The following is a 13777-nucleotide window of genomic DNA, read 5'->3' on the forward strand; positions in this document are numbered from 1 at the left end:
TTTCAGTGCACAGAATGGATGGTGCTCAATTAACGAGCAGCAATTCGTTATTCTGTTTTCTATTCATTGTTCAAGTTTGTGGCCCCAGGCCTTACTTACTGCACCCTCTTCAAACCCTACTATGGAAACAGAATTATTGATTTCCTGATGGTCTTGCCTATGCTGCACATCACTATAGAATCTGAGTGCTTTACAAACATAAATTATCTCCCTGAGAAGCATGGGGGTGGGATTTGCCCCATTTTACAGATGAGATGCAGTGCATAGAGAGATTAGGGTCAAAAATATTCAATCATTTTGGGTACACAATTTGAGATGCCAAGGACACGATTTTCAGAGTACTGAGATGTATATTGCCCTTTCCATGCTCAAAGCAAAGCTCCTGTTAGCTGTGAGTGCTCAGCACTTCTTCAAATCAGACCTCAAGGCCTCAGGTTGGGCACCCAGAAAATGAGAAGCACACAATTAGTGACTGTCTGAAAAGTTTGGTTTAAGTGACTTGCCCAGCATCATACAGGACAAGATTAGAATCCAATTCTCCAGGGAAGCATTCAGCTGACTTCACCATGAGGCCATCCTTTCTCTTCCTGCAGTCTCCTGACTCATTTGCTACACACCTTCCAGCTTCTGCAACAAATGAAGCAAGGCTCCTACTGGCAGCAGTCCCCTTCACCACACAACCCTGATTCATCTCTAGAGCGGATCCATCCCATGCACTGAATGAGGGGCTAGTCTGTGATCATGTAATTAAAGGCAGTATCATAATGCATGTGCTCAAGGAGGCCCAACTAAGATTAGGCAAGAAATCTTAATTCAGGCATTTCTGAACCTTGTAGTGCTTGATTTTGCAACCTTAATAATGTAGCTTTTTGTAATTACTGATACTTCAAGCCCCAACCAAGACGGAGGATTCATTGTGCTCAGCACTGTACATACACATAGTAAGAGTTTACAATGGAAACAGACAAGAGTTAGGAGAAAGGAAATGTTATTAGCCCCCTTTTACAGCTGGGGAACAGGGAGATTTAGGCACCTATATATTATACTTACAGGTTGTGCTTACAGCTCACCTTTAATTGAGCTACCTTGAGTCCTGGAGCAATGAAGCCATGAAAGCACAGGTGTCAGTGTGAGCTGTACAAGCCCACCTGGAACCCTGTGTAATTACTGGTGAGGCTAGTCTGTGCTGCTGCATCTTCACTGCTCCAGGACCCAAGCTAGCGAGATTAAAGCTAGCTCAGGGATTTCTACACGAGCTGAAATTGCATCTTGTGATTATAGTAGAGGCATATCTTCAGTGACTTGACCAAGGTCCCACAGGGAGTCTGTGACAGAGACTGGAAATGATCCAAGCTCTTGCAAGTCCCAGTCCACCACCTTACTCGCAAGACCATCCTTCCTTCCCATCTAACTCTTCCTCCTTACATTACTGCCTTCCCTTCCCGTTCACAATGTTTCCCATTCCTCTCTTTCTTCCCCCAATGCCCAGAACTTTGCCAATAAGGGGGCGGGGGCGGGAGGAAAGAGATTACAGTGTTAACTCAGCTTCATCCATCAGGGGATGAATGTCCCTGCTCAGTGATTCTCACCCTCTGCAGAAAACATTAAATGTAATATGTGTTTGTTGGTATTGTCATTGTCTTTATTATACTGTCTGAATTATAGAAGGAATGCAAATGAATGTCCCTCACAGAAATACAGCAGCGTTGTTATGACGGAATGTGATGCTTTCAAGGGGTAAATACCCATTTCCAGATCCTTTAAAATGCCAGGGTTTTAGAAGATAATAATTCAGCAATAAAACTTCACTCTAAGCTGAAACTGTGGTATAGAAAGTTCTAAGCCTAGGAACAAACATTCTGTCTTTAAAAGACAGGCAAAAGCTATAGAGAGCAGTACTGATGTAATGAATATTGCAAGGCAAAACAAACAAATAAAGGGCTTTAAAAAGTCCTTCCAAATGTTTTCTTCTGAGCTGTAGCTAAAAAAATGAGAGCTATATAAAAGTATAAGGCTTCAGTGTGAACCTCCCCGAAGACTTATGTAGACCTGAGAACAGATAAGGAAGAATACAGTCACACCACCAAGTATCAGCAGCTAAACTACATAAGGCTCACATCAGATATAAGAGGCATGTGACTAAATTGTGCTCAGAAATAACCAAGCGCCTCTACAGTTCAAATTCCTAAGAGCAAGCTCCAATCTGCCTAGATCTTACTATCTACGGGAGTTACTCTGGCACTGCACTATATTTATTTAGACTATAACTGTAATGCCCTTAGCATGCCCTGTCTCTCAAAGATTCTTCTTAATTACTTATGGAGCACATAAATGCACATTTGCTTTACAAACCAAACCAAGACAGATTCCCTGCAATCTAGGACTCAGATCCTGCACTTGGGAGAGGAAAGAGGAAGAGAGAACCACATTTGACAGATGCATGTGACATTGCTTAAATCTCTGTAAGGGGCTCAGGTACCATAGTGATGGGCACAGAACAGAATGCAGGTGAGTGCCTGTTCAGAGGTATCAGAGTAGCAGCCGTGTTAGTCTGTATCCGCAAAAAGAACTGGAGTATTTGTGGCACCTTATTTGAGCATAAGCTTTCGTGGGCTACAGCCCACTTCATCGGATGCATGTAGTGGAAAATACAGTAGGAAGATATATATATACACACACAGAGAACATGAAACAATGGGTATTACCATACACACTATAAGGAGGGTGATCAGTTATGGGCCATTTTCATTACCACTACAAACAGTTCTTTTTCTCTCCTGCTGATAATAGCTCACCTTAACTGATAACCCTCCTTATAGTGTGTATGGTAACACCCATTGTTTCATATGCCAGCATATGCCTGTCCTGAAGCCAGAGAATTGAGAGCTCCTGTAATTTAGGTTTCTAAATATGGAATTAGGAGCCTAATGTTAGGCATTTCTTTTTGCAAATCTTGGCAATAGACAAATCAAGGGAATGTAGATGGATGGATGAATTGAAGAAATACACACACACACACACACACACACACATACATCATGAACTGCAAACAGGGTGGATAAAAAACAATGTATTTTTTTAAAAATAAAAAAAAATCAGATATTTTTTATTTAAATCGGATTTTTTTTAATTTAAATCGGATTTTTTTGATAAAATGCTTTTTGAGGAAAAACCTATCTAAAGATAGTTTTAATTAAGATACATTATAGCTCAAAGATATCTCATCATGGAATAGGGATTATAATTTCTAATTCTATAGTATGAGACAATATATTCATGTAATGTTTAAGAAAAGTTTTAAATGAGTTCCAATAGTTCATGGATTAGGGACCCAATCTTATGAGGTTCCAGGGGCTTCTGTATAGATTATTTAGGTTAATCTTTCTATCTACCCAATGGGACTCAGTGCTCAGTCTAGAAGATACCATCAGAGATGCTTAGTTTTGCAGTTATCAAGCTGTGGATGTGTGTGTCCAAAGATAACATGCTTGTTAACAGCAAAAATGTTTTAAAATAAATCAATAAATTATATATAGAGGTGAGAAATAACAGTCCTTAACCCTATTGTCCCTCTGCACATTTGCGTACACAGAGTCAATCCCTTAACTCTCTCTAAAAGTGCAAAGTTTCAAAAAGTTCAATGAATAGAAGATTGTTGGGGGCGGAATAGATCTGGACAAGGAGAAGAAGTCTGGAGATAAATGTGAGAAGGGAGGGACAGGCAGTAGAAACAAAAGTGAAACTGTTTGAGCAGCATATTCCAGAAGTCTTTTGGTCTTTCTGAGTGTAGCCTTCATTGATTTGAGATCTACGATACCATTCTCTCACTAGAAGGGAAAACCTATAATGGCAGCAGGCCTTAAAAGAGACCCAGTTTGGGAATATTTTAATGAAGTTCCTCTACCTGTGAGTAAGACAGGCATGCGTGCAAAATGCAAAAAGTACAACAAAGAAATGCAAGGCCTGGTTGCCCAAATGAAACAATATCATGAGAAGTCCTTGTAGCACCTTAGAGACTAACACATTTATTTGGGCATAAGCTTTCATGGGCTAAAACCCACTTCATCGGCTGCATGGAGTGGAAAATACAGTAGGCAGGTATAAATACACAGCACATGAAAAGATGGGAGTTGCCTTACTAAGTGGGGGGTCAGTGCTAACAAGCCAATTAAATTAAGGTGGAAGTGGCCTATTCTCAACAGTTGACAAGAAGGGGTGAATACCAAGGGAGGGAAAATCACTTTTGTAGTGCTAATGAGGCTAGTGTAATCAAGGTGGCCCATTTCAAACAGTTGACAAGATGGTGTGAGTATCAGCAGAGGGAAATTAGTTTTTGTAGTGATCCATCCACTCCCAGTCTTTATTCGGGCCTAATTTGATGGTGTCCAGTTTGCAAATTAATTCCAGTTCTGCAGTTCCTTGTTGGAGTCTGTTTTTGAAGTTTTTTTTGTTGAAGAATTGCCACTTTTAAGCCTGTTATTGAGTGTCCAGGGAGACTGAAGTGCTCTCCTACTGGTTTTTGAATGTTATAATTCTTGATGTCTGATTTGTGTCCATTTATTATTTTGTGTAGAGACTGTCCAGTTTGGCCAATGTACATGGCAGAGGGGCATTGCTGGCACATGATTGCATATATCACGTTAGTAGATGTGCAGGTGAACGAGCTCCTGATGGCGTGACTGATGTGGTTAGGTCCTATGATGGTGTCCCTTGAATAGAAATGCGGAGAGAGTTGGCAATGGGGTTTGTTACAGGGATTGCTCCTGGGTTAGTGTTAGTGTATCTAAACTCCTATATGCCACAAGGGGCCACAACAGTGGTTCCCTTAACTCACCCAGCAATATTGTTAATCTATCCAGCTATAATCTTAGCCCAGCAGAAGAGTCTGTCCTATCTCGGGGCCTCTTCTTCTGCCCCACTGCAAAAACAGACTCCAACGAGAAACTGCAGAACTGGAATTAATTTGCAAACTGGACACCATCAAATTAGGCCTGAATAAAGACTGGGAGTGGATGGGTCAGAATGCCAACTATAATAAATTTCAGAGCTAAGGGTGAACCATTCAAGAAATATATGTTTGCTGATGATGTATTAAAGAAAGTCACACCAGTGAACTGGTGGAAGTTACTTAAGCACTTGGATTCAGAGACTGCTGAAATGATAATCTCACTTTTAAGAGCAGTAGCTTCTTCTGCCAGTGTAGAAAGAATATTTTCTTCCTTTGAACTAATTCATTCCAAATTGAGAAATTGTTCGGGACCTGAAAAAGCAGGAAAGCTTGTTTTTCTTTTCCAGATTATGAACAGACAGGAAAATGAAGGCGAAGACAACCGAGTTAGCTGCAGAAACCAATATTTTAAGTTTCTTATCAAGTATCAGAGGGGTAGCCGTGTTAGTCTGAATCTGTAAAAAGCAACAGAGGGTCCTGTGGCACCTTTGAGACTAACAGAAGTACTGGGAGCATAAGCTTTCGTGGGTAAGAACCTCACTTCTTGCATCTGAAGAAGTGAGGTTCTTACCCACGAAAGCTTATGCTCCCAGTACTTCTGTTAGTCTCAAAGGTGCCACAGGACCCTCTGTTAAGTTTCTTATGTTGACCTGCCTGACATAGTCTATTTAATTTTTGGTTTTGTTTAAATATTTCACTTAACTATTTTAGTTAAAAACAATTTTAACAAAAACAATCCTGATTTTAAAAAAACTTGAATGTTTAACTAAATTCAAAAATTCACATGCTTGTTTTGTTAAAATATTATGTTTGTTGTTGAAGAAAAAAATCCAAAATACATAACGTTGTTTTAGATAAATAAAACAATTTAAATATCTGGTGATGTTCTCCTCCTAATACAGCATGCAAGAAAATCCCCCAAATATTAATGATTAACCTGTTGAATATCTGCTTCAATTACCTTTGGTAAATGAAATAACCAAACAATCATTCATTTTCTGATATAGCTACTAATCTGAAAAAATTTCAAAATAAATCACTTTAAAAATGTATAGTGTGTACCTTCTAAAAATGAAACCTACATCTATCTCTGAGTTGTGAAGAATATGTATTAAAGTTATAACAACCAACAAGAATGCACTTTTATGTAGAAATCCATGATTAAATCGAGTCTTCCTGACTAGTGATTTAAATCAAATACACCCTGATTGCAAACAATGCTTGCTGCTAGACATGTCATGATGAAGTCTGAAATTCTACTAGTACTCTACTAGTCTATTCTGATGCTAAGATTAATTAGACAAGGCAGTGACAGAGGCTGTTGTCTCGTGCTCACCACATATTTTGTACACAGTGCTGAAAAGGAACCTTCTGGAGATGCTCTTTGGAAAGTAACCAGGAGAAATAAATAGCAGAACAACTCTATTTTTAAAGACATTTCTCCCCAATCCCATCCCATTGAAGGAGAAAATTCCAGTGCTGTTCCCAAAAGTTACAGCTCGCTTCCACAGCTTCCGTCACCAGAAATACCTCAACACTCTATTTTCGCAGACTGAAAAAGTTCAGAAGGTTACAAAAAAGGCCAGAGTAGTGATGACAACAGACTATGCACACACAAACGAACGCTCGACATCACAGTGCTGCAGGGCCATAGGAATGGCTCCCTCCCAGTCATGACCGGATGCTGTAAGTACCTCTCCAGTTTTTAAGAGAAGTCGCTCTTTTCGAAAGTTCACATTGGCAACGCTGCATTTCAAACAGGAAGCCTTCATGTTCTGCAGTTCTGTACTGAAAGGCCTTGCATGTTTGGTATAACAACCCAAATTCTGCAGAGATGAGGGCTTTGGTTGTATTTTAGTCAGGGGCCCAGAGGTTGAAAATGGTTTAAGGACTTTATTTACTCTGTCTCATAGGAATGGCCATGCTGGATCAGAGCAATGGTCCATGTAGACAGGGAATGCACTGTTCTGCCAACTGCCTACTCCGTTGCTGGTCTAGTGGTATATTAGGAGAGCCTATGTCTATGACTACTGATACAGTGGCTCCAAACAGTCCTCTCTTCCCCCATTTTACCCTCAAAGGTGATGGCTTGTATCCAATGGAATGAGAGGGAAGCATTTGTGTCAAAATACTGGCAGTGAAAGCTCCGCGCCAAGACCAGCCAGTTACAACATACAGCATCAGAGTCTCTAGACCAACCACACTGTGTTCAGTACAATTCCAGAGCAAGGAGTAGCAAAGGTGGGAAGGACCATCTTTGCAACCCCCTCCTTCCGAGGCCACTGGACATCAGCCTGGTCCCTGATGCCAGGCAGAGCAGCCTTGATTCTTCCTGACCTCATCTGGGGATTTGCATATGCCCTGAAGCAAAGCGACTGACAGCCCTTGAAGTGTTGTCCTAGCAAGCGTAATTGCAGAAGCTATTCTTATCCATTGACATGGCTAATCTTAGTGAGATACAGTGTTTCTCTCAATAATACGTTGCAACAGTGAATTTCCACTCAGGTGCACACACTCTCTCTCAAACACACAGGCCACGGGCACTTACTTTGGTTGGAAAAAGTCCTTCTTGTCCGCTGACCCAAGGCTCTGAAAGACAAAAACAGACACATTTCTTTAAGCCCCTTTCATTCATCTGCCTGCCAGGAACACCCATCCCATGCAGAGAGACCAACCGAAAGCATTCATGTGTGCATGTAGGAATGGGAATGGCACATGGAGCCTTTCACCCCCAGGGCCTGGGTTCAAATCCAACTTCCACCACAAGCCATTGAAAATCATGGATGCCTAATGGCTGCTCAGTGGCCTATGTGAAGTGAATGGGTGGCAGGAGTCACCACCGGCAGCTGCACTCACTGCCTCCCCTGCAGGGAATCTCAGTGGAGACCAAGGACTGAATAGGCCTTGCAGACACAACGATCCTCTCGCTCCTAGAGGTCAGGTTACAAGCACTCTGTGGGGACAGCTTGCACTGCCATTGCCTCACTAGTACTAGCCCTGGGGATAAACAGGAGGCTGTGATGCCCCTGACTGGAGTGGCAAAATTTCTCAGGACGTTAAATGAGCATGTTGTGCAGAAGGGTGGGAGGGGTTCACACGGTCTGTATTCAGAGAAGCAGAAATGCCACCAGGCCCACGGTTCACGGATGCAGTTTGACTCACTGTGCATCCTAACCTCCCTTGGCCCCTATCTGGCCGCCTCACCCTGCACCTGAACACATCATGAACTGGTTACTGGATTTTACCCCCTGAGGCAGGGAAGTGCTATTGTCCCCAGGCTACAGAAGGGAAAGTATGGCACAGATTAAATGAGCGACTTGCCCAAGGTTACACAGCATGTCTGAACTGAACTCGGGTCTCCCAAGTCCCAGTCTCAACCACTCAGTACTTCACACTAGATGAACTGTGTCAAACTCCAAGCATACATCCACAAATGCCAGTAGAAGAGATGATCTGACATACAGAGAGATTCCCATGTGCTATTATTTTCCAAGTGTAGAAGGTTTAATGTGGTTTCACCAACACTCCATTTATTAAAGTTTGACAAAATCCCAAACCACCTGCTCAGAGAAGTCTAAGAACTTCGTATTTTCCAAAGCGGGTCCTGCCCTGTCTCAGTCTTTCAGAAGGAAAACACCACAGGCTGGATTTCCAAAGGTGCTTGGATTTTCTGCACTGGCAAAGGCAGTGTGTTTTGGTGTGCATTCAGCTAGCTTCTGTGAATTCCTATTTGCATGTGGGAGAGAGGGTATGAGAGTGTGTGGGAGAGAGGGTGTGCAGGGGCATGCAGGTGTATAAGAGGGGTGGGCAAGAGGGTGTGTGTGACAGGTGTGGAAGTGTGTGAGAGAAAGGGAACGTGTGGATGTGCGAGTGAGAAGAAGTGTGATTATGTGTATGGCGAGTCTGTACAGACTGTACATGTCCATACATCAGCGGACCTTTCCTGGCTACCCCAGCAGCTGATTCGGGGGGAAATACATTCAGATACATCATTCTTGGCCCCCAGAGAAAGGAGCCAGAGAGATGTCACTCAAGTCCCAGGCAGGTGTGGAGAGCCCCACATCCAGCTCTCTGCTCTGGGACACATTCCTGACAGGACAAAATCTCAGGGCTGCAAACTAACTGGGGGCAAGCGCTTGCCCCATGTGAGATACAAAGGGAGAGGGGCACACTTAGCAAAAACCAAACCTCAGGGACTTCTGGGCAGTGGCTGGGGCCAGACAAGGTCCTGCCAGCAGCACTTCCACCAGCAAATGGACATGGAAGGGAGGGAAAGAGGGGAACCAGCAGAGCCATGCCTAGTAAGTAGACTTTCAGCAGGTGCAAGTATCCCATTCACACTGCGCTTGGGCAAGGGAGAGACAGCAAGACAGACAGACAGACCAAACCTTAGCTTCAGCAAGCCCCGCCCATCGTCCCAGTGCTAAGAACCCTCTCCTCCTCTTTGTACTGGCTCATTGTTGCTCTCGCTGTTTGTTTTCTTATTGTCCAACTCTCCCTCCTCTCCCCTTTCAATCTTCCTCCTTGCAGAGTTGAAAATGAGGATGGTTTAGCGGGTAGGATACAGCCACCTGCTCCGGACCGGCAGCGGAGTAGGAGAGGATGTGTGTGCATGCAAGGAGCAGGCTTGAACTCTGAAGCTGGTGTTGTACTTTTACACTACGGTTGCCAGGCAATAGCTAAGGCTAACTCCAAAACAGTGAGATGCAACCAGTCAGAATACTAATCAATGGAGCAGTAATCACCGCCCCCACTGCATTCACAACACCAGCCTCCTCGCCTCAACGGGACCCACTGGTTGTTTGCACTATTTGTTTGAAAAGCAAGTGGCTACACTGCCTCTTCATTGAGAATTTCTAAGCCTTTCAGTGCCTGTCCAAGCACACTGGGTAGGAAGCAATATGCATCCAGCCCCATATAAGTGGGATGTACTACTGCCTGATTTCCAGCAGACTTTCACTCGGAGGTTATAGAATCATAGGAGGTCATCTAGTGCAACCCCCTGCTCAAAGCAGGACGAACACTAACTAAATCATCCCAGCCAGGGTTTTGTCAATCCGGGCCTTAAAAACCTCTAAGGATGGAGATTCCACCGCCTCCCTAGGTAACCCATTCCAGTGCTTCACCACCCGCCTAGTGAAACAGTGTTTCCTAAGATCCAACCTAGACCTCCCCCACTGCAACTTGAGATTTTTGCTCCTTGTTCTGTCATCTGCCACCACTGAGAACAGCCGAGCTCTATCCTCTTTGGAATCCCCCTTCAGGTAGTTGAAGGCTGCTATCACATCCTCCCTCATGCTTCTCTTCTGCAGACTAAACAATCCCAGTTCCCTCAGCCTCGCCTTGTAAGTCATGTGCCCCAGCCCCCTCATCATTTCCATTGCCCTCCACTGAACTCTCTCCAATTTGTCCACATCCTTTCTGTAGTGGGGGGCCCAAAACTGGACGCAATACTCCAGATGTGGCCTCTTTTGGCCCAAGCCTCCAATTTGTCTAGTTCACTCTGGACCCTATCCCTAACCACCAGCATATCTACCTCTCCCCCAAGCTTAGTGTCATCTGTGAACTTCCTGAGGGTGCAATCCATCCCATCGTCCAGATCATTAATAAAGATGTTGAACAAAACTGGCTCCAGGACCGACCCATGGAGCACTCCACTTGATACCAGCTACCAACCAGACATCGAGCTGTTGATCACTACCCGAGGAACCCAACAATCTAGCCAGCTTTCTATCTACCTTATAGTCCATTCATCCAATCCATACCTTTTTAACTTGCTGGCAAGAATACTGTGGGGGACCATATCAAAAGCTTTGATATCACATCCACTGCTTTCCCCATATCCACAGAACCAGTTATCTCATCATAGAAGGCAATCAGGTTGGTCAGGCATGACTTGCTCTTGGTGAATCCATGTTGACTGTTCCTGATCACCTTCCTCTCCTCCAAGGGCTTCAAAATGGTTTTCTTGAGGACCTGCTCCGCGATTTTTCCTGGGACTGAGGTGAAGCTGACCGGTCTGTAGTTTCCTGGGTTCTCCTTCTTCCCTTTTTTAAAGATAGGCACTACATTTGCCTTTTTCCAATCGTCCGGGACCTCCCCCGATCACCATCAGTTTACAAAGATAATGGACAATGGCTCTGCAATCACATCAACCAATTCCCTCAGCACCTTTGGATGCATTAGATCTGGAACCATGGACTTGTGCATGTCCAGCTTTTCTAAGTAGTCCTTAAACTGTTCTTTCACCACTGAGGGCTGCTCACTTCCTCCCCATACTGTGTTGCCTAGGACAGCAGTGTGGGAGCTGACCTTGTCTGTGAAGACCAAGGCAAAAAAAGCATTGAGTACTTCAGACCACCTCCTGGTCTGGTGGTCTATAGTACATGCCCACCACGACATCACCCTTGTTGCTCTCACTTCACTTCACATCATCTGTCTCTAGATTGCCTCCCCCATTCAGTAAGGGTCCCACATTTTCCCTGACCTTTCGCTTGTTGCTAACATACCTGTAGAAACCCCTCTTGTTACCCTTCACATTCCTTGCTAGCTGCAACTCTAGTTGTGTTTTGGCCTTCCTGATTACACCCCTGCATGCTCGAGCAATATTTTTATACTCCTCCCTAGTCATCTGACCAAGTTTCCACTTCTTGTAAGCTTCCTTTTGTGTTTAAGCTCACTGAAGATTTCACTGTTAAGCCAAGCTGGTCGCCTGCCATATTTACTATTCTTTCTACACATCGGGATGGTTTGTTCCTGCGCCCTCAATAAGGCTTCTTTCAAATACAGCCAGGCTTTCCTGGACTCCTTTCCTTCTCATATTAGCCTCCCAGGGGATCCTGTCCATCAGATCCCTAAGGGAATCAAAATCTGCTTTTCTGAAGTCCAGGGTCCGTATTTTGCTACTGTCCTTTCTTCCTTTTGTGAGGATCCTAAACTCAACCATCTCATGGTCATTGTTGCCCAGGTTTCCACCCACTTCTACTTCCCCTACCAATTCTTCCCTGTTTGTAAGCAGCAGGTCAAGAGGAGAAAGGCCTCAGGTTGGTTCCTCCAGTAGTTGCACCAGGAAGTTGTCCCCAACACTATCCAAAAACTTCCTGGATTGTCTCTGCACTGCTGTACTGCTCTCCCAGCAGATGTCAGGGTGATTGAAGTCCCCCATTAGAATCAGGACCTGTGTTCTGGAAACTTCAGTTAATTGTCCGAAGAAAGCCTCGTCTACCTTATCCTCCTGGTCTGGTGGTCTATAGTACATGCCCACCACGACATCACCCTTGTTGCTCTCACTTCTAAACTTAACCCAAAGACTCTCAACAGGCTTTTCTCCAGTTTCATACTGGAGCTCTGAGCAATCATACCCCTCTCTTACATACAGTGCAACTCCTCCACATTTCTTCCCCTGCCTGTCCTTCCTGAACAGTTTATACCCATCCATGACAGTGCTCCAGTCATTTGAGTTACCCCACCAAGTCTCTGTTATTCCAATCACATGATAGTTCTTTGACTGTGCCAGGACTTCCAATTCTTCCTGCTTGTTTCCCAGGCTTCTTGCGTTCGTGTACAGGCACCTAAGATAACTAGCTGATTGCCCTTCTTTCTCAGTGCGAATCAAGAGGCCTCCCCCTGTTGCACCCTCCTCCTTGTGTTTCCTCCTGGTATCCACTTCCCCACTTACCTCAGGGCTTAGGTCACTGCCCCCCGGCAAACCTACTTTAAAGCCCTCCTCACTAGGTTAGCAAGCCTGCCTGCAAAGATGCTCTTTCCTCTCTTCGTTAGGTGGTTCCCAACTCTTCCTAGCAATCCTTCTTCCCGGAACAACATCCCATGGTCGAAGAAGCCAAAGTCCTCTCTCTGACACTACCTGCGTAACTATGCATTTACCTCCACACTTCGACGGTCCCTACCTGGGCCTTTTCCTTCAACAGGGAGGATGGACGAGAACATGACTTGCGCCTCCTTTATCCTTCTTCCCAAAGCCATGTAGTCTGCAGTGACCCACTCAAGGTCATTCTTGGCAGTATCATTGGTAACCATGCGGAGAAGTTGGAAGGGGTAGTGGTCCGAGGGCTTGTTCAGTCTCAGCAGACACTCCGTCACATCCTGAATTCTAGCTCCAGGCAAACAGCACACTTCTCGAGTCTCTCGGTTTGGTCGGCAGATGGATGACTCTGTCCCACTTAGGAAGGAGTCCCCGACCACCACCACCTGTCTCCTCCTCTTGGGAGTGGTGGTTGTGGAATCCTCATCCCTAGGACAATGCATCTCATGCCTTCTGGTCAATGGGGTCTCCTTCTGATCAGTTCCCTCAGATGGCTCTTCCAAATCATTCTCCGCAGTAGTACCTGTGCAGAGAGCCTGAAAACTGTTTCTTACCTCTATCTGCATAGGGGGTAGATGGGTTCTCCTCATTCTTGTCTGGACATGGACCAGCACAATGTTCATCTGCGATCAGTTTGAAATCTCCTCTTGGAGATGTGCATGTTACTGCTCTGCTCTCAGGGAGCCCTCTCCCCACTTTGCATATGTTCGGAAAGCACCTGGTTCCAAACCCATTGCTACGGAGATGAGCACCCTAGCAATAAATCATTCTTCTGGTGCAGCGACCTCAGACAGAAAATCTGAACCAGTCACACGAGGCAGCTCCCAGAAATTGCTCTGGAACCACACCTAGAAAGACAAAGAATGCATAACTACCCGGTCACCCATTCTGGGGCAGTGTGGGAGGTGGGGTTGCTTTGCAATGCCCCCTTCAGGGCCACGCATGGCACTGCGGCGCTCCCTGCCTGAGTCTGCAACCACTGGCTGCCAGTTTAGGCCAGGCTAGCC

At 44.8% G+C, this 13777-nt stretch overlaps 1 protein-coding gene across 24 annotated transcripts in view; it reads right to left on the reverse strand.

Annotated features, from left to right (window-relative positions):
• Positions 1-13777, reverse strand: part of LOC101934605 (ankyrin repeat and fibronectin type-III domain-containing protein 1-like) — a 615848-nt gene that overhangs the window by 158127 nt on the left and 443944 nt on the right. For 22 of the 24 annotated variants that reach the window (XM_065558676.1, XM_065558669.1, XM_065558681.1 and 19 more), the window contains one exon: positions 7497-7537. In XM_065558676.1, coding sequence (XP_065414748.1) covers positions 7497-7537 — 41 coding nt within the window. Of the gene's footprint in view, positions 1-7496; positions 7538-9336; positions 9570-13777 lie in introns of those variants that run through there. The other 2 variants (XM_005293143.5, XM_005293149.4) reach the window with 1 other exon arrangement.

The sequence above is a fragment of the Chrysemys picta genome, chromosome 10 (genome assembly GCF_011386835.1).
Source record: "Chrysemys picta bellii isolate R12L10 chromosome 10, ASM1138683v2, whole genome shotgun sequence".
Classification (NCBI taxonomy): Eukaryota; Metazoa; Chordata; order Testudines; family Emydidae; genus Chrysemys; species Chrysemys picta.